The sequence below is a fragment of the Buceros rhinoceros genome, unplaced genomic scaffold, assembly GCF_000710305.1.
Source record: "Buceros rhinoceros silvestris isolate BGI_N320 unplaced genomic scaffold, ASM71030v1 scaffold8250, whole genome shotgun sequence".
Lineage (NCBI taxonomy): Eukaryota > Metazoa > Chordata > Aves > Bucerotiformes > Bucerotidae > Buceros > Buceros rhinoceros.
In genome coordinates this window covers 1-20,955 of record NW_010388970.1, presented here as the reverse complement: position 1 = coordinate 20,955, position 20,955 = coordinate 1, and the positions used below count along the sequence as shown (strand labels likewise).

Below are 20,955 nucleotides of genomic sequence, written 5' to 3'. Positions count from 1 at the left end.
GCTGAGGAATGCTGTATTTCAAAAGGCGAGAGGGCAACAGGATGCATCTCTTTTCTAACCTATCATGGCTGATGTTTGGGGTTTTCTTCTTATTAAAAAAACCCTGTAAAAATGCAGTCCCTGCCCACCACATACTCAAGTCACTGCTTCATTTCACTTTTTCTTTCCCTCCAAGGCAGATATTCATGGGGTTGACCTCGAAGAAAACCTCAAGCTTACTTCAAACTGATGCAGCATCCTCAAGTCAGAGCCCACCCTGCTCAATACTGATGCTGGTTTAGAGAGTTAGGCAAGAAAGGGACATGCTCCGAATCCTTCAGCTAGCTTCTTCAGCTCCTCTGTCACTAGTCTGCCACCTCCTTCCAGCTGCACACCACACCAGCGTCCTCCTCGTGGGAGCAGTTATGTGTGCCGACATCAGCATGGGTGCACTCCAGCAGTGTCTTCTCCTCCCCGGAGCACTGGACGTCATCCAGGAGAATGCGAAGGGAGGCCCCTTCCCCAAATTCTGCCTTCTTGCTGGCCCGCACCACGTAGGGGAAGCCCAGCTGGCGGCACACCACGGCAGCTGCGAGCGAGCTCCAGCCATCGTCGCACACTGTGCCCCACTCGCCATTGATGTAAACCTCCACCCGGCCCTGGCTACGGCTGCGGCTCTGCTGCTCCATCAGCCGCACAGCACCGTTTTGAAGCGGTAGGGCCGTGCTGGGTGGTTTCTTCTTCCTGCGCTGTCCCCTCCTCTCTCCTCCTTTCCTGGGCTTAGGAGCCCTGCCTCTCGATGCTGGCATGGTGGGCGTCCTGCTCCGGTTCCCTGGTGGCAGTGGGGCTTGGGTCACCCAGTCCACAGCTGGCATGAGGGGGACTTCAGGGACCAGCCTGCCACCCCGTGGGGTCTCGGTCGTGGCCTTCAGCTGGGGACGTGGCGTTGGTGTTTTCATAATAAACTCTGTTGGGGGAAAACCCCAGGAAACCATGAACCTGTGACTCTACGGACAATACTGACAGACAACTACATGAAACCAGTGCTGATTTTCGACTTATTTAACTTTTTTTTTTGGAATTTGCTTACTTGATCCTGTTGAGAAGTGACAATGTTCCCAGTGAGCCAGTATTTTCTTAGCAAAAAATGTCGGCTGCTTTTAGTTAGCAGAGAGGACTGCAGGGCTCAGTGCCAACAAGCAAGCCTCTCCCAAGAAGGAAACTCCAAGCAGTAATGGCAAAACTTCTGCCTGGCCATTAAAAGGTGGATGCTGGCGTTTCATGGTCAGAAGAGTAGTTCCCCACCATACTGTTCTCCCTTGCTGGAAGCATTTTAAAGGCAGGCACTATTTCTGCTCTGCTCTTCATTACCAATGATTGGATTGTTACCAGACGAGAGCGCTGGCCTCCCCACTGGGCCAGATGCTTTATTCAGAGGAGCTGAAATCACGAACATTCAAAATCAATTCTCTCTGGCAACTGGAATGTGCAAAAGGACGGAGTTGCCAGGACAACACATAAAATAGGATTTGGGGTCGGGTTTTTTTTCTTCCTTACGAAAAAAATAAAAGAGCCTTGAACTTTGAAGAGCTGAAAATTCTTTGCTGTCACAGTTTCCAGGCATTGCTGGACTTGCTTATTCCATGTGCTCTATTTTTAGCGTAAAAGTAAATTTTAATTTGTCAGAAGGAAGCAATTCAGGATTGCTCAGAATAACAACCAACTGAGCTGGGACAATGTCACAGACATTTGCAAAACCATCATAACCTTTTGAATTATAGCCTACATTTATCCACTCTCATTCATCATTTGGTTTGTAGGAGAGATGAGGAAAAATATGACTCTCTTATTTGTGCTTAATATCTACCATCCCCAAAAAACAAAACCTTGCAGTGGCCCCATTTTTCCAAATAATGCTCTTTGGAGAGGAATTGTATTTGTGGCATAAAAGTATTTCCCTTCTTCAAAAGCTGAGGTTCTGAAGGCAAGAAATAGATATGAAAGCCTTACCTGTGTACACCTCAGTTGCTGGAGCCTGATCTGGCAAAGTACTTAAAAATCCTGGAACTGATACAATGATTTATAGGATTGCATGAAAGCTAATGGTCACCTGGGAGTGCTTTTCACCTCACTGAATCAAGTTGTTATTTTATATTACTCTTTGTCAAGCTATTTATTAAATGCACTTCCAACAAATGCACCCATCCAGCTAATGCAAGCCACATGCCTTGGCCACTCTGTTACGTTCACCCTAAACTCTAACCAAAACAGCTAAATATTTACAGCTACAGATTCTTGTTTGCATGCTTCTGAATCAAAATTTTCATGCTTGGTTTTCACCAAAAAGTGAATTTATTTCTTGAGACACTTAGCATAATGTCTCCCACAATTTCTAAGTTTTAATTTACGATGAAAAGCATCTTGTAAACAAACCCAAAAGATTTAGTTATGTGTATAGTTTAAAAATCTAAACTTTGGACTTACACAGAGAATAATACATAAGCAGAAACAGACAAAACTGGTTGAACACAGACCAAGTTACTACTGTTTGGACACTGCATGCTCGTGTTGCAATGGAGAATGTTTCTGAAGACATGCTGAGTGCTCAGGCATGTCAGCAGTCAATAATGAGCCTTAGATCTTGTTCTTCCACCTTAAAGACTCAATCTTGCAAGGCGCTGAGTGCCCTCATTCCTCCCTGAATGAACTGTCAATGACTCAAATGCAGTGTAACAAGATTAATGTAATTAAAAATTAAAGTATTCTGAAATTAGAGTTCCTATAGTAATGTTAACTTCATGACAAAGTGGTTTAGTGTAAATAAAGTGGTTAAAGTGCAAACAAAACGCACAGGAGAAAAGAAAGGTGATACAATCTAATTCTGAGATTTGGATAGTGTATTTAGGTTTTTGCACTTAACAAAAGTACTACTTGACTTGCTGCAGGTTCAGCTACATCAACTACTCCAGCTTTAGCAGTACAATACTTCATTCAATACAAAGCAATGAAAAAGCCCTGGAGGATTTGGATAAGCCAAAAGTTCATCTGAATGGCTGACCACTCCAATTCTTTTAGCAGCATTTTCTCATCTCATATTCTCTGATTTACAATTAACAATGACTCAGCCCTCATCTTTCTCAATGAGCTATTTCCCAACCCTTTAGCCATCATATCCTTCAGCTCCTGAAGTGCTCCTCCCTACCTGAAGGCACTGCAAAAAAACTTATCACTAAAAAGCACCAGTGAGCACAGGATCTCGGTACAGAACCAGTTACAGGGAAACCAAGTTGATGATAATGAAACAGGTACGATGCAGGACGGAAAGGAGAAAACGTTCAGGGGCAGAAACTAGAGAGAAGATTTCACATGGCCAGGAGAAGGAACTAACTTTTGCCTTATTTGAACCAACTCCTCAGATCCAAAACAGCTGGTAAAAATTGATTTTGAGGATACTCTGAATAGTGAAGTTCCGGGTGGTCTCCACGCACAGAGATAGTGCAAGCTTGGAGTTTGTATGTACTGCCAGCTAACACGCTCCAATAACAAACAGCAACAGTGACACTTACTCTCCTTTGGCACAAACTGGATGCGCTTGCTTCTCACTCGCACTGGCAACGGCTCAACTCGGCATTTTCCTGGTGGTGCTCTCCTGCAAAAAAAAGGACACGTACAGTGCACAATTAATTCCCTTCCCCTGGCATTGTAAGACTTTGCTTCCCATTTTTCTATGCATGTAATTCTCATTGAGAAAAAAAAAAGTCTGTTTAAATGATCCAAGTAATCTCTTACAGGAGAAAACATAATTAAACAATCACATATCTCTGTTGATCAAAGTCCAAATATTCACAAGGCAGTGGAGTCCTCTGGCGGTGTTTTCATTTGCCGTTGCTGAATCCATTAAGAAAATAAAACATTGGCAGGTTCAAGCATTACAGAAAAAGATTAATCAAACTGAAAATAAAAATTACAAAATGACTATAAGTTGAACATCTGCTATGAAGGTTAAGTGTATGCAAGTTTTCAGGCTGTCTTCAGAGAAGCAAAGTAACACACTGTTATTCATACATAAAGTCCAAACAAAAGACTAAGTACTACAAAAGTAGTACCAAAAATGCATTAGTTTCAAACTAGTAGCTCTAAGTGCTTCCTACAGCAGCTGTCTTTCGGTATGGTGTATTATTTTGACACAAATTTGTTTGCCGTGGAGGTATATCTCACTTCTGAGAGGTTACAACCAATTCATCATCACTTTTTCCTACCACGGCTGTCTTGTTAATCTGCAGACTTCTTAGAGGTTTTCCAACTGGTTAAAAATCCATTACGTTCATATTTGGAGAGTAGAACTCTTTTGTAATTAGGATTGTTTGTGTTTGCATTTCTGTGGAAGGGAAAGCTGTTCTCTCTCAACTACTGACACAGGGATGTTCCCTACTGTTATGAATTTTCCTGTTTTTTCTGCACTCCACACATGAAAGAAACTTTTTCTAAAACTTAAACTTACGACTTGCTTTTGACTTCTGGTTTCTTTATTTTTGCAAAGGTTGTGTAATATCAGCCTCTTAACACACAGTTTACAGGAACTCTTCCACTGTGTTAGATAATGGAAAATGCTCCTGACAGAGGAGAGTCAGGGAAAACACTCCGCGGCTCTGGGGGCTGTTTAACTTTGGGGTCTGGTTTGGACATAAAAGCAGACAAGTGTTTTGGTTCAAAATGCTCAGATAGCTAAAGCTGTAAATTTAATCTGTTCAAAAAAAATACAAGCTACAAAAGTCTTACTCTACATGTCTGGCTGAAGGTAGCTTGGTGTGTAGCCAATAATAGTAACACTTAAAAAACAGGAAGATGGAAAAAATGGCTATAAGTCTTCACATAAAACACAGCTATCCCCCGCCTCGCCTAGTCTCAGATACATTCACGTGGGATCCAGGAGGTGTAACAATGGTCTTATTTCCTTGTCTAAGCCATTTTACTATCTGAAACACAAAAAGAATGTACTTTTTGACATTCATTTCTGGTTTGCCTGAGAAAGCACTGCAAGTCATGCTGGGTCAGCTTCGGCTGCAGCTGCCTGAGCACGACGCAGCTGGCTACAAGGGATGGAGAGGAACTGAGAATAAACAGCTTGAGAAAAACTGCCTCCATTTGGGCAGGAATCTACAGAAACTTTGCCACCCGTAAAATATTCCTTTAGCTTCCAGGAACAAATCTCCCAACACACGTAGCACCAACAGGCACCACTGGTGATCACCAGGCAGCACAGACTCCCACAACTGCAGAAGCAAAGCAGACCCACAGTGGGTTGCTCCAGCTCTTCCTTGATCAAGGAAGAGCCTTGATCCACAGAAGGGCCTAGCATAGGAGAAGAGCTAGTTAGTCATTTGACATCATTTGTCATATCCCCACCTGGACACACCACACCACATTTAGGCTTTGCAATTAGAACATCTTGTACCTAGAGGTGTCCACCATTTTGTACACCACTCCGTGGGGAGCTGTGGCGCTTGGTATGCCGGTAGACATGAAGTAAAGTTCCCCTGGGGAAAAAAAAACAACAATGAAACAATATGAACAGTATGAAAACTCTTCATGGAGCTTCTGTTCTGTACAGCACTAGGGCATTAGCTCTGCATCACAGGTCAGAGAATGTCTAAAAGCCTGAGACAAATGTAGGGATCTGCTTATGGGAGCAAGAAGTGGAGGTTTGTGTTCGGATTTGTAAAGAACATTCATCTGCAGCCCAGTGGCATAAAATACTCTTAGTGAGTGGGAGCTTCTACATATTGTCATGAAATACTATTACGACAAATTTCCGCTACATGTTCAGCTGCCCAGCCTTGAGCTGTCATCTCAGTCTGATCTGTTTCCTTTAACGTCACAACACAGAACAATCAAACCCTGAATTCCCTTTGTTGAAACAAAATGAAAGGAAATTAAGACTCTTCACACCAACTTCTGCTCTTTTGGATAAAGCTGTCCTTTGAGGTGAGCTACAGAACAAGGTTTTGCTTTTGTTTTCTCTAGCGCATTCCCAAAGTTAGATGTATCTCATAAGAAAGGCATTTGGGTTCATCAGAGCTCTGTCAGGTCACATGAGAAAGGGCTCGGCCTTCAGACAGACCATCTCCATCACCACGCATTTCATGTATTTTCTCCTAACTGCATTTTCCACCCATCCTGTTCTGGATGAAAAAAAAATCTGCAGTATTTCAACAAAAAAGAAAAAAAAAAAGGAAGAAAAAGAGGCAGTGGAGATCTTTTCAGTGAGTAAGGCTGGTTTCTTTGGATGTCCTGTGGGTACCCCAGGGGGAAGAGTGGAGGGGACGGAGTGAGCAAAGGAAGATGCAGGCTGTTGGTAGCAGCTGGTGCCTCCCTCCTTCTCCCTGCTCTCCTGCATTGCTGCAGGCCAAGCTCCAACGGATGCTCCCAGGGCAGAAACAGCCACCTCTGGCCACCCCTGGCTGGTTTCTTCCTTTTTCTGGTGGGTTCCATTAATGACGGGCCAGAGGCAGCCTGGATCCAAACAGGGATGGGAAACACCTGGCACTGTGTCTTGCAGTGCTTGTGTGTTACATCCCACCCCTCTTTTCTGGAAGTGTCAGGCAGAAATACGGATGCTCAGGCCATGAAGCACACAGCCTATCACACGTGCGCCCCACAGACACAGCACAGTGCCTGAGGTGTCCCTGACACATTCATCTGCCAAGGGACAGGGCTGGTGGCTTTATAATGCCTGTGCAATGAGCCAAAATATAGGTGTCCCCACAGCATAAACACATCCACTGTCCCAGCCAGATTAACATTCATCAGAGCAGCAACCCCGAATAGCCAATCCCTCTGTGAAGAAAAGCTTATTAAAACAAACTGTGTGATAAACTTCTAAAAAAACCAGATTCCCAGCACACCAAAAAGTTCACTGCAGATACAACAACCTCACTACACTGGTATCAACAGACTTCTTTCCATTATAAGAAACCCAACACAAGGCAACCTCTAAGAACAGACTCTAGCCCAAATTTCCACCCAGCTCTATTGTACCTACACAAAGCACAGGTGAAAAGCGCAAGGCGGAAGGGTGGCATGTTTCCCCTCCCTTTGCACAGACCCTGCCCACAGGCACAGGATGAAGGAGATGCTGCTCCCCACCTGCATGAGGAAGGGCTGCAATAAACAGCTTGACACTGCACTTGGAGGCTCTCTGAGTTGGCATAAAGCCGATTTAAACTAAGTTATTCTGATTTTAGGGTACCTAAAATCTTGACACAGTACTGTGAAACAGCTCTACCTTCCATTAACACTAAGCATTAAAGAAAAATGATTTTAACTCCAAAAAAGAAAAAATTCTGAAGTCAAACTTTTGAGCTAATTTTTAATTTGGATGATTTGCATTTACATGATGAAATTTGCATTTATACGATATGCAATGCATGTTGCATTTGTGCCACATCCACACCTGACATAATCTGCAGGAAAACCAGAAGTTTAAAAAGTGGGGCATTCTGGAAGCAGGTGCTTGTGACCAAGGGCAGGGCCTCCCCGCAGCGGAGCAGAACACAGGGTCCTCCATCGCCGAGTAGCATGTGAGGCTGATTAGCAATGGGGCCAAACACCATGGGGCTCATCCTCCCCTGGTCTCCAGCCAGGGGCTCCACAATCTGTCTGCCCCACCACAGGGCTGGGCAACTGACCACACCCCTGTACAAAGGGAGTGACCACCAGCTTTCATAGAATCATAGAATCGTATAGGTGGGAAAAGACCTTAAAGATCATCAAGTCCGACTGTTTCATGCCTAGACTCTTTTATTTCCTCCTTTTCAAATCACAGAAGCTCCCTCTTAGAAAGCAAAATGTTTCCAGTCTTAAAACACACAGCCAGGCAAAGCTCCACTGATACTATATCTTTCAGTCCTACGTAAAGTAAAATCCCAGCTTGCACTATTAAAATATGGACTTAAGCAGCCAAAGTCTTGCTCAAGACATAACACAGGACTTTCATTCTACTTCACCTTGAAAGATACAAACATTCCGGGCCAGGGTGAGAGGTTCATAATTACTGTTCATGACATCTGCCCCCCTGTATCCATTAATAACACTAACATCTTTCTCCAGCAGACAGGAGCATAGACTTCTCTCACTTGGGTGTCAGCTGCTCAGCCTCTCAGTGCCTGCATTCCCCCTGGCTCGGCACCATAGAGAATGAGGTTTCTTTTCTATGTGGAGCTTTAATGCCTCGCACAGCTCCCCGTCCCTCCAGAAGGTAGGTGTGCAGGCAGCAGCACACCCAGCACACCCAGGCTCAGTCCTGCAGGGATCTGTCTCTCCAATTCCCCTGAAGGGACTGTGTGGCATTCTGGCCTCCAGATTAGGATTGCAACTTTGGTTTGATATTTGAGGGATGCTGGGAATCTCACCCACCATTTTAAAGACTGGCAGACTCGTGCTCTGCCTCCCCAGAACCTGCTGCTTCCCAGGAGCCTTCTTGACCCCTTCCTTGGTGTTCTACTCCAAAAAGAAACCACAGGCATGCCATGCAGTGTGTCATAGTTAAAACATTACCTGCTTCATCTTCAGCAAAGGAGATGATGTATTGGTAATAGTTATTGATAAGCCCAGGGAACATGCACGTTTGTCCCATCCCCATGCAGATTTCACTGTACTGCCACTCTCCAGTAGCATGATCCTCCTTCAAAGACATCAGGCGACTGCAAGGCAAAACAACACTTTCACAACACAACCAAGAAGATGATTATGAACATTAACGAGGACACCTGAAAGGATGTTTAATGCTTCCTACCTGCATTAGCTGCAATAGGAACTACAGCTCCTCTGAAAAATGAAGGATTGTTAATATTAAAACAAATGTATTATACGCTCCAGTAACACCTCATCTTTCAAGGGCAACACAAGCATATGAAAAACCACAGGAGGGTTTGAAGGATATCAGACTATTTGAGAGGGGACCCTGCCAGAGACGCAGAGCGTCTGGCTTCACTGCAGCCCTGTGGACTCTCTCCTGCATCCAGGACCAGTGCATCAGCTGGGGCAGACAGTGTGGGGGCCGGGTGTGAGAGGCCTGGGACATGAAGATACAGCAAAGGCAGAGAGGTGGGGGGAAAACAAAGCAGTCTCATGCCTGCCTCATCTCAGGTTTGCAGCAAACTCACTGCTGGACAATGTTATTTTTTTTCTTTCAGTATCTTCAGTATCTGGAAACACTGCATTAAAGTAGTGGGGTTTTTTAGGATATATTCAAATGATTTTTTACACCACTTCCAGGACTTCAAATGGACATCATATCATTGCCTCTTTATTTGTACTGCCATGATGTGAATCGACAACATGGAATGATTCCATGTGTTGTGTAGGAATGTGGTCTTTGCATTCCAGCAGCCAGTGGAATGAAGTTTATATAAAAGATGCCATGTGAGCCCTCTGTAACGAGTGGTCAGGCTTTGCCCAGTGCTTGCAACCAGCAGGTAGCAGCATGTCCTCAGACTGCATGAGCACTCACAGGCAGGTGTAATATCACTGGAGGACTTTGGCTGGAAGTGCAGCTTAGTGAGTATCTATTTGTCTTAAGTATTTACTTACCCACTCATAAAATCACCAAATATGTACAGGCCATTCAAGTTTGGAGACTCGCAACCCCGATAGACATAGCCTCCTGTGACAGATTTCCCCATTTTGTGTGGATATGCGTAAATTGGAAGTACATCATCTGCAGGAGAAAAAAGATCAAAGATCTGTGGCTTGCCTTGTTTTACACATGATGCAGAATAGCTGTTCATCTCAATAGTTATGAGACTAGCATGATACAATCAAGTTCACTTGAGTATCTCCTAATTAAAGATGAAGTACCAATAGGGTCATATTTAGTTTGATTTTCACCTTTTCAGAACCGTGTTTGATAGCCCTGCCTCGCTGGCCCTGCTAGCCAGGGAGACTGGTAGGTATTTTACTTACAATATAAGCTGAATCCCTGATAAGCCTGAGCATTGCCCATCACCCACACACTTCACTGTTCTCTTGCACTCTTCTTCTCCTGCTATAACCCAGCTGTTAGTGCTGCTCTGGCCCATTTCTACACAGCCTGGCTGGTTTTGCTATGCATCTGCAGGTTACTCTTATAATCACTGCACCCATGCAGGAGATGTTTGCCCAATGCACCTTCGTTATGGTGGTGAAAAGTAAAGAAGAGATGAGTAACTCCAGACTGCAGGCACTGATGAACAGATATGCCAGATGTCAGTGTGAATAGCTTCTGTTTCTTTGAGACAAGGGAGCTTAACCTGAACAGGCCATCAAATATTTATGGTATGGCACAGGCAAGGTGCAGTTCTGGCACATTCATTGTAAAATGCAAGTTAAAACACAAGACAGAAGCAAAGTAGGGTAAGATGCTGTGGTTTTGAGGGTCTCCATGGGATGCAAGCTTTCGTTTGAAACTCTTGGGTTACAGGTGTCTTTTCATAATACCCACCCCTCCTCTTCCTCACAGCCTCAAATATATAGCAATGTAGCAGATGCTTCACATAGCAAAGAAAGGAGCTCTGCCAGCGAGGAACTTGCACCACGGGCATTCCATCTAAAGCAGGTGTTTTCTACACTCCACGTGCACTTACCGTTTTAAAGGGGCTGTGACATTTCACTGTTCTGATAACACGGTCTCTAAAAGCATCAAAAACTGTTCTGAATCCCTGGAGATATGAGTGAAGTACCTGCCATGAACACTCACACAGGCGCTGTCTCACAGGAGAGCATGAAATGGGCTGACGACTGCTTCAGCAAAGGGAGGGCAAAAAATCTGCTCCCCGCTCTTGAAATTTTTATAAAAGCAACTTAATCACTACCACTGTACTTGTAGCTAAGTTAATAAAAGGAAGGAAGTGAAGCTAAGTTAATAAAGGGAAGGAAGTGAAACACCACCACATGGCATGTGGAGAGAAAAAAAAATCAGAATCTCAGCTAGTGCAAATCAGTGCCAGCCCACTGCACCCCTGGATCTCTGGGGAGATGCTCCAGCACCAGACGTGGTCTGCATCAGACCTTGCAAGACAACACGCTCTGACTTCACACGTACACTGGAATTTAAGCAGCCTCCAAATGCCCTGAATCCTGGTTCAAAAAGTTTTAAAAAAAAAAAAATTAAGGTTTTCCTTTTTAGCATAGCTAAAAGAAACAAAACCATACTGTACATTCAGTTATCTGCAGAGCAGGCTGTGTGTGTACTGGTTTGACTAGCTTACACGATATGTTCCCTTTTTTTTTTAAAATAGGGACACTGCTTGTGAGTTATGGAGAAAAACACAATTGCTCTGAATCTTGCTTGCTGCAGCAGGAAGTCTTACGTGGAAATGATGAAACTGTCCCCCTAAATCACAGAATCACCAAGCGATTTGACTAACAACAGATCACCTAAACAGCCAGCATGTTTCATTTTCCTCCTAACTCAGAAAAGGTAACATTTGGACTTTCACTGTTCATCCCCAAGCCAGCTCCCTTCTAGGCTGAGACTGCATTGATTTACATCTCAGAAATGTGTGTTTTCCACCAGGCAGCCAGCCTTTGAAGGCAGGAATTAAAAATTACAATGCAGAAAACTGCAGAGGGGGACATGCAGGTAATTTAGGGAGCAAATCTATTTACCCAATGAAGAATTGGTGCACAGTTTTTTATCGTAGCAGCTAAACCCTTCCCTTGCCCTCCAGCCATAATTTTTCCCTTTCTCGACAATGTCGATTTCTTCATATTTATTCTGCCCCACGTCTCCACAGAAGAGCCGCCCTTTGCCCTCCTTGGTGTGAGGTTCTCCCCTATCGAAAGAGCAGCGCCACATATTTCTCACTCCATACGCATAGATTTCAGGGCGAGCCGTAGGGTCGCTAATGAAAGGGTTATCGGGAGGGATCCGGTACAGAGGCCCACGGTCATTGTTGTCCACATCGATGCGCAGCACTTTGCCCAGCAATGTCGATCTGTGTTGGGAGAAGAAAGGAAAGAAAAAGAAATAAATAAAGAAAGCCAGACCTTGGTTAAACACCAGAGTTGGGGTTTTGGGAAAGTCTAGGATTTCATTCTTTCTGTTTTGGAAACGACAAGTCTTTCAATCTCTCTGAAGAAACCAACCATTTCAAGAGGCCACTGAACAGCCTTCAGGTGGCACTGACTCCCCATGCCCCACCGCCTCACAGACCAACACTAGTGGAGCTGCCGTACGGATGGGTCCGCTCTTACTTGTTCTGGGCGTTTCCAAAGGTCCCAAAAGGATCCCCAGCCATGCCTCCATCTCCAGTAAATATATAGAGATACCCATCATCTCCAAAGAGCAGCTCTCCTCCATTGTGGTTGGAAGCAGGTTCTTCTATTTCCAGGATTATCCTAAGTGAAAACCGGGAGAAAGCAAAAGCAAAGGGCAGAGCAATGCCAATGTTCTCCTTGACATGTGGCAACCACTGCAGGTTGGTTTTGATGCAAATTCCTCAATATCCAAGTTACTGAATTTGTCTTGGGCATAGCTGATTTTCTAACCTTAAATAATTCCAACAGATTTTCCAGATTACAGGAACACCAAATTGTGTAATAAGGAAAATCTGGAAAATCACATGACAGAATAGACAATTAATTATACTCTTCCTCTGATTCTTCCTTCCTCCTTCTTAAACTTTTTTTTTTACTTTAATTTTTTTACAGAAAAGGGATCTCAGCTTAACTCCAATTGTAAACAGCAAGAGAGTCATAGAACAGTTTGGGTTGGAAAGGGGCCTTCAAAGGTCATCTAGTCCAACTCCCCCTGCAGTGAGCAGGGACATCTTCAATTAGACCAGGTTTCCCAGAGCCCCATCTTTAACCAGATCAGGTTGCCCAGGGCCCCATCCAAATGTTTCCAAGAATGGGGCTTCTACTACCTCTCTGGGCAACCTATGGCAGTGTTTCACCACCCTCATTGTAAAAAATTTCTTCCTTAACTCTAGTCTGAATCTCTCCTCTTTTAGTTTAAAACCATTACCCCTTGTCTTGTTGCTACAGACTCCACTAATAAGACTGTCCCCATCTTTCTTATAAGCACCCTTTCAGTACTGGAAGGCTGTAGTAAGTTCTCCCCAGAGCGCTTCTACTGGCTGAACAACCCCAACTCTCTCAGTCTGTCCTCACACGGGAGGTGCTCCACCCCTCTGATAATTTTTGTGGCCCTAGTCTGTACCTTCTCCAACAGGTCCATAACTTTACTGGGCTGAGGAATCCAGAGCTGGACGCAGCACTCCAGGTATTACCAGAGGTATCACCAGAGTGGAGTAGAGTGGCAGAATCACTTCCCTCAGACCTGATGGCCGTGCTGCTTTTGATGCAGCTACCTCTCTGGTTGGCTTTCTGGGCTGCATGTACACATCGTCGGCTCATGTCCCACCAATGCCCCCAAGTCCTTCTCCGCAGGACTGCTCTCGATCACATCATCCCCCAGTCTGCATCAACACCAAGGATTGCCCTGACCCAGGTGCAGGACCTTGTATTTGGCCTTGTTGAACATCATGAGGTTCACACAGGCCCACTTCTCCAGCTTGTCCAGGTTCTTCTGGGTGGCATCATATCCCTCAGGTGTGTCAACTGCACCACTCAGCTTGGTGTCAACTGCAAAATTCCTGAGGGTGAACTTGATACCACTGTCCATGTCACTGATGAAGGTGTTAAACAGCACTGGTCCCAGTACAGACTCCTGAGGGACACCACTTGTCACCTATCTCCATCTGGACATAAAGACACTACCCTCTGGATACCACCATCAAACCAATTTGTTATCCACTAAACAGTCCAGCTGTCAAATCCATCCCTCTCCAATTTAGAGAGAAGGATGTTGTGGGGGACCATGCCGAAGGCTTTACAAGGCTTTACCAGTTTACAGGACTTTACAGGCTTAAGGGGTGGTTAAAAGTAGCCCCATCAACAAACTGCCATTTTGACAAAGGTTATTCAAAGCAGTACCAACATTTACCTTCACTGTAGAACCTAACTCTCTATTTTTATCTCTTTCTTTTATGCACCTGGTATCCCTTTCTTTGTAAAAAAAGAATGTATTAAACTGTAACTTTATAGAAATTAAAGCCATGAATACATGCATTAGAGGTTCCCAGGTATACTAACGGAAATTTATTTTACTCCAGCTTCTAAAACAGTCCAGATTTCATGCTGACAGTGACTCTTAATAGCTGCAAAACTAAATTATAATAATCACTTACACTGCCTAATTTTAGTAAGATTTTTTCCCTTCTGAAAGTACTGATAGTTTGTGATCAGACTGTAAATTATGGGAAGGAATCCAACTATGTAATTATTCTGTCACCTGCTGCTAAATGTCACCACCTCTGAGATAAGGTAACTGTGCACGAGAGTACAGAATCCAGCCAGCAGCTGGAGTGAGGGAGGATCCTGTACGGACCCAAAGGTGAATCCTCCTCAACCTCCCGAAGAAGATGAAAAAAATCAAAACAGACTGAATGAAAAATCTGCGGAAAAGCAGACATATGCTTTTCTGCTAAAGCAATGCACACCACGTGTCTGCCTGAGCTCCCTCTTGGGCAGCATCTCAGGATGAAGTCAGTGGGACCTGTGCCTACACAAGCACAGCAGGACCACAATTCTGTTTTCTTAAGCTTTTACCGTACTAACCATCAGCTAAATAAGCACAGGAAATGTTACAACATAGAGCCTGAGGATTTTTAAACAAGACAGCTCATGGGCCCTGACTTCTGCAGGTTTGAGCTTCTGACTAGCTTTCCCGAAGACCATGTTTCAATTCCCCTTACCAGACATCTACAGAGCTGCTTAGGCTGAATTGCTGTAATTCCTTTATAAACCAGCATCCTCCCCCTATCATTAGGCTATGTGTATTTTTGATCTAAAGTCATCCTCTGCTGAGTATTTGGAAAGCCCTAATATACCCATGTATAATTAAAATTAATAATATTCAGGGGTCCTTTAAAACAGTGGTTCTATTACATGGTTCTGCACTAGGTTATAAATATATAGACTGTCTCCACAAACAAAACTCTAATTATTTGTGCATATTAATGTGGATCAACTGCAGTATCAAACAAATGAAATTTCCAACCAAAATGCACTCAGTAATAGCACAGTGGTTTGCATTTTATTTAATTTGATACTAAATTTGTAATATCATAGGGTTGAGCTGTCATTCAGATAAAGCTGGAAGTGAAGCCAAATCCATCTTTGCTTTGGTATCAGTTTGTTTATACTGATTTTGGAAACCTTTGGCTTCAGAATGAATTTCAGTCATGCTTTGCAGAAGTCTATTTTAATGGGTAATAATTACAATATAAAACCCCTCCACAATCTAAAACCAAACCTCAAAATACTAGCTGTAAGTAATGTTTAATCAATGTCAGTTAAATCTTCAGACTTACCAAAACTGGGAAATGTATATGTTTTATCCCTGAGCACTTGCAGTTCATCCACAGGGGACTGGCGTATTCTCTGTCTCAGTAAGCTAGACATGGACTGGGACTACTTGCTACCACACTGGAATGCAATAGCGATATTAAGCTAAGTAAATCTCGTTGATTAATAGCCTTTAAAAATGTGCAAGCTGCCCTCTGAGATCTTAAATACATTTGCCAGAGAAACGTGTACAATACCTTTCAGAACCATGGTCCAAAGCATTCATGTCAGCAGGAGAAATTCTGAACTCACTGATCCGGATTCTCTCTTCATAACGAACTTGAATTGAGTAGTAGACATACACTTTACCATTAAATTTGAATTTAGGATGGAAGACAATACCTAGAAAACCTCTCTCGTCACCCTCCCAAGGTGAGGTAAGTACAGCTTGACTGATGTTCAGAAATGGCTTTTCGAGTCTGGATCTGTCGGGGAGGTAGGTCCACACCAGGCCAACCTGCTCTGCAATGAAGAACCTGTGGGTGCCATCATTGGCGTGCACCATTGCAACAGGATTGCGCAATCCGTTGGCAACCTCCACGAGGCAGAGCTGGAGACAGCCTTCTGCATCAGCAGTCACTAACCCCAGGTTTTGGTTAAGGTTCTGGTTAGCCAGCAGGTGTGGAAAGCAGTAGTCTGTGTCCTCCAAGGACAGGTATCGGCAGAATTTTGCCATGTTGTTCTCCAGTGCAATTAACTCCTGGTCTGCAGACAGATAGCGAAAAATGGAGCGGCATTTTTGCCACACTTGCAGGCAATAGTCTTGGCAAAGTCCTGGTATCGTCCGCACAGGGGTGGAGGGATCCTCAGCATCATACAAGTGGGCTGCATACGGAGAGCATTCCTAGAGGGAGAGAGAAAAAGCCTCAAGCCATTTCTTGGACCAGATTTGAAAGAGCTGAGCAGCAATACTAACAGGAGAAATTTCACCTTAATTACAACGTATGTTGTGGTTTATTCCAAAGATGTATGAACAAAGGAAAAGCTCTTAGAAAGGGAGTTTATCTCAGCATTCACAGAAATGATCTCCAATACTCCTAGTGAAAGCTGACTTCCTCATGCTGTTACTCTTTATTCCAACCATAGCACCAACTCAAGAGAACTAGCGATGACACATGTCTTGCTACTTGCTACATCATCCTAGTAGACTGTACTGGGACAAAAGAGACTTTCTATCTTGGATGCTCTTGACTTTATCTATGAAATAACGAGCAGATTCACCACAGCATGGCAGTGAAACCAAGGAGTTAGCTAAGAAGATTCAAGTCTTGTATCTTCAGGCTGAGGAGGGAACAGGAAAGGCTGTCAGGGTGAAAGCCTGTAAATTCCATACCTCATCATCTGACAATCCAGACGTGCACCTCACAGACATGTTCTACAGGTGGGAAGAAGGATGAAAAAGCATAGGAGGAGAGGAGAAGGATACCCATCCTTCATACTGCACAGCCCTGGCATGCTATCACTGCATACACCATCCTTGATCAGGTCCAGCTGCCTCCAGACAGTTTGTATAACTGACTAGAAGTGGTGAAATGAGTCTCATGATCATGACAGTGGTCACCAGGTTCTGCAGGGAATGCTTAGTCTACAGGATTTCAAACAATGAGCACCAAATGGCTGTAATCCAGACAAGGTCCACTGGCAGAGGGTGCAGCTCAACCCTCGTTTATGGAAGGCACAGCCTTGGAAATCTACCTAAGGACTGGATCAGGTTCACTTAGTTCATTGTATTCAATGAGAGCTTCTACAGGCACATCTTCCTTTCATAAAAAGCCACTGCAATCCAGTAAAACTGTCTGTGAATTACGAACTGACCAACATGACTCAGTTCTGCTTTGCAAAGGCCTCTCCTTGTAATAAACACACAATATTTTCCGGTTGCGATGCATCTTCCTGACAAGCGCCTCAAAAGTGATCTCCAAATAACATAACATGACTCAGTGGACACTCAGTTATTTTCACAGGGCACATAAATAACTGAGGCAAGACAGGCAGGAAGAAAAACTATCCTTCTTGAATAAATCCTGCATTTTTTAATTCCTAGGAGTTATATCTTCAAAGCAAAACCAGCTTAGTTTTAAAAAAAATAATATGGGGAGCTGTTTCTAAATCTACTGGGAGATATTTCTTAATGCAAATTATAGCACTATTAAATAGCTGAAAAGATATAACATCTGAGATACTGAAGTATTTAAATTAGCTGATAAGTACACACAATATTTAATTTTTATTTTATTTTTCATTATATACTATAATAAACTGAGAGGCCATATAACAGATCATTAGTGTACAATAAGCTTTCCTCCTGGAATGTCGGGCCATTCATTGCAAAATGAAGGTTATTACGCCTCTAAATGAGCAGCAATTAATGTTGTAAAAAGGAGATTGCGCATGACACAAAACACTGAAATTACACGGGCAGATTGGGTAACAGCACTCGGCTTGGTCACACGAGGCGTGCCAGGGACAGAAAGCTGAAGCGTTTGCCGATGCCGTTGTTATGACTGAAAATTTGGCCTTAGGATATAAATTGAAATGACACAGAAACGGAATTTGAAGGTAGGACTGGATGGGAGTTCAGGCTGTTGCTGCCTATTGACGTTTCACATTCAGAGAGAGGAGGCCCCTCACTTGAGTACTGGAGTGCACTGGTTCTCTGAAAGACTCTTTTGAAGCAAGCAGTGATCTTACACACTGCAAAACGATGCCCTGGCTTCAGCATCAGAATTAAAAATAGCACAGAGGCATGATTTCCCTGTTCCTTTGCTGCTGGGGGCTTTCTCCTCAGCCTTCGGTGTGTTTGAATAGCAGTTGTGGATGACTTCCTCACTCCTTACCACATTCCTGGTGGCGCACGGCTATTTACAGCAGCATTACGCTGACAGTGACGTTCAGAGATCTATTGTGATCCTCGACAGCACCCAGTCTAGGGTATTTTCCAGACATATGTGGAATATTTTCCAACTTTTATTCCACAAGAGATGGAGTCTGACACCTGATCCTGAATTTCCCTGCTTCTGAATCAAACGTTGTGGTTCTTCACCCTTCACATCATCTTGTCACATTCACTATCTCAAAACACTATGAAACTCTACTCTTGGTAATACAGCCCAGTATCACTAACACATCTAAGTTCTCATTTCCAAATGACACGGTCTGCTCATTCAGGTTAAACTATGAGTGATCCAAAGACCAAGGAAATTAACGGGCTGATGATCAGGAACTTCAGTAGGGCTGGAACAAGCTTACACTATGAAAATAACTCCTCAGAAGATAAAACAAGTAATATTGAAGCAAGTTAGCCAAGTCCGTCCTATCTGTTCCAGGAATTCAGAGGCAGCTATTTATCTGAGGAATTACAACAGTCTGAATCTGGACGTATACCCCCATTAAACAGTGGCTTATTTACTGCTGCTTTCAGCCCTGAGGAAGCAACAGGACTCCTCAGGAAAGCATCTAACTTGGACGTAATCCCTGACATTCCCTGTCCACATCCATCTGGAAACTCAAGCCTTTAAGCAAGCTGCTCCCCAAGCAGCAGAATGAGGCATCTGCTCTCCTGCAGTTTGGAGTCCTGTATCCCACTGCACAATAATCCACAACCACACATGTCCCCTGAGACCTGCTGCCCCCATCAAATTGCCCCTGGGTGTTGAGGCTGTAGGCAGACAGGGGATGTCCCACTGCAGCTCTCCTTTCCCCCGCAGCCAAAGGCATCCTCTCAGCCTGGTTCTGGGCGGGAGAAACTCTATTTTGGGCCTGGGGGATCATGGGCAGCACTGAGGGAAGGATGTTTCTGCTCTTGAGCAGAGAATATAAATAGCATCACACAGAGAATCACAATTTAAAAGAAGGAAGGAATCCTTACCACAAGTACAAGCTGAGACACTTGTCAAAATAATTTGATCACATTTGAGAGAAATCATGAGCTGTGAGCAGAAAGAGACAGAAGTGTGCTGCATAAGTCACAAAACCCCACTTATTAATTCAGGTCTAGGATATAAATCGAGTATGTAATGAATGAATGGAAGCAGAGTGTTCTGGAGTGCTTGCAATGCCCGAACCTCCATTTTGTGCTTGTGCAGCCAGAGGTGGTGGTTTGTAGCTATGTCTGGGCTGGCGATGCACTGAGCTCATTAGAACATTTCAGTGAGTGATTTTTCCCACATTGAAATAGTTCACTGCTTCCGGACAAGTTTTCAACGGTTGGGTTTCTGATGTACGCAGGAGAGTTACTTGTAGCTTTAGCAGCAGCAGGAGTGTTTAGCGGGCACTACTAACTGGTTTCCTCTCTGCAAACAGACTTTTGGACACCGCTTGTTTCAGTAATATATTAAAAGGCTTTTAGCTTCCAGTACAATGTGAGATGAAATAAGAGTCTAATCTCTAGAAGCTGATGTGGAAAAGGGTTGTCTTTCTCTTCCTGCTTTCAGGAACACAACAGGCACCCTGCAAAATGCTAAGAGCAGGATTTCTGCAAAGACACTTTGATCCCATCTGAGCACGGTAGACGAGACTCCACTGTCTGAATTAATTTAAGATTTACACTTGCACAGCACAGAGCTGCCACTGCTCTGTCTCAGAGGCATTTTCATACATACAAGGCCACCGCTGATGATAGGGTCAGATGCTTTGCACAGACTGTGATCATCCTGTTATCATATCTAGCCACGGAACATCAACCTCAAGCAGAAATTTCCCCCGTGCAGGTTGGCCATCACAGAGGTTTCTAGGCCACATCCTCAGGCATTATTCTGCACCCATCACCAGGCACATGGCACCCGGAACATGCTAAAAGCATCTCAGGATACTGTAACTCAGTACAAAAAAACACCTGATGCCATGAGTTGGATGTTACAAGCAGAATGTTTTGTGCAGCTAGGTCCCCTCCTGGGGGTCTTCATTAGGTCCAGTAATTTAACTCTGGGAGGGTGAGGGTGAAGTCACCTACACACCCATCTCACAGCACTGCTCCTCATAAATTAAAGCAGAGCAACACCCCTAGTACTCTTTCAGACACCCCTATTCCTCTATCCAGCCAAAGGATAAAAGTCCTTTGGGACACCTGATGACGGAAGTCGCTCCTGGCAGTGCCTGGGACCTCATGCCTAGGCTGCTGCACCTAATCCCTGATGCACCATATGTGGGCCGATGCACCTGTGCTGGGCCCCGGCACTAATGCCATGGCTGATGTACCTGTGGGGTGGTCCATGTACCCCTGTCTGGGGTGGGGACTAATACCATGGCTCACACACCTCCGGGTTGTCCAAAGTCCCTATATCTGTGCTGATGCAGCCCTGCATGGGTGGACTCAGTCATCCTTGGGCTGATGAGCCCATGTCATGGCTCATGCACCCCTGTGAGGTCCGAAGTACCTGTGCCTGGACCAACACACCCCCCACAAACCAGTGCACCCATACCCGGACTTGAAGCAGCCCCGGTGGACACACCTACATCTGTGCCAAAGCACCGTGACGGGGCTGAAGCATCCACGCCCGGGCCAGAGCACCCTGCGCTACCAAAGCA

The 20,955-nt window shown here is 44.3% G+C and overlaps 1 protein-coding gene across 1 annotated transcript; it reads right to left on the bottom strand.

Moving 5' to 3' along the window:
• Positions 1-344: 344 nt before the first annotated feature.
• HHIPL1 (HHIP-like 1) lies at positions 345-16,801 on the bottom strand. The gene is made up of 9 exons (XM_010132253.1): positions 16,763-16,801; positions 15,627-16,273; positions 12,214-12,357; positions 11,626-11,954; positions 9,571-9,697; positions 8,536-8,681; positions 5,435-5,516; positions 3,546-3,628; positions 345-946 (listed from the first exon to the last, which is right to left on the bottom strand). Exons 1-9 carry the CDS (start codon positions 16,799-16,801, stop codon positions 345-347), a joined length of 2,199 nt encoding a protein of 732 aa, XP_010130555.1.
• Positions 16,802-20,955: the final 4,154 nt, after the last annotated feature.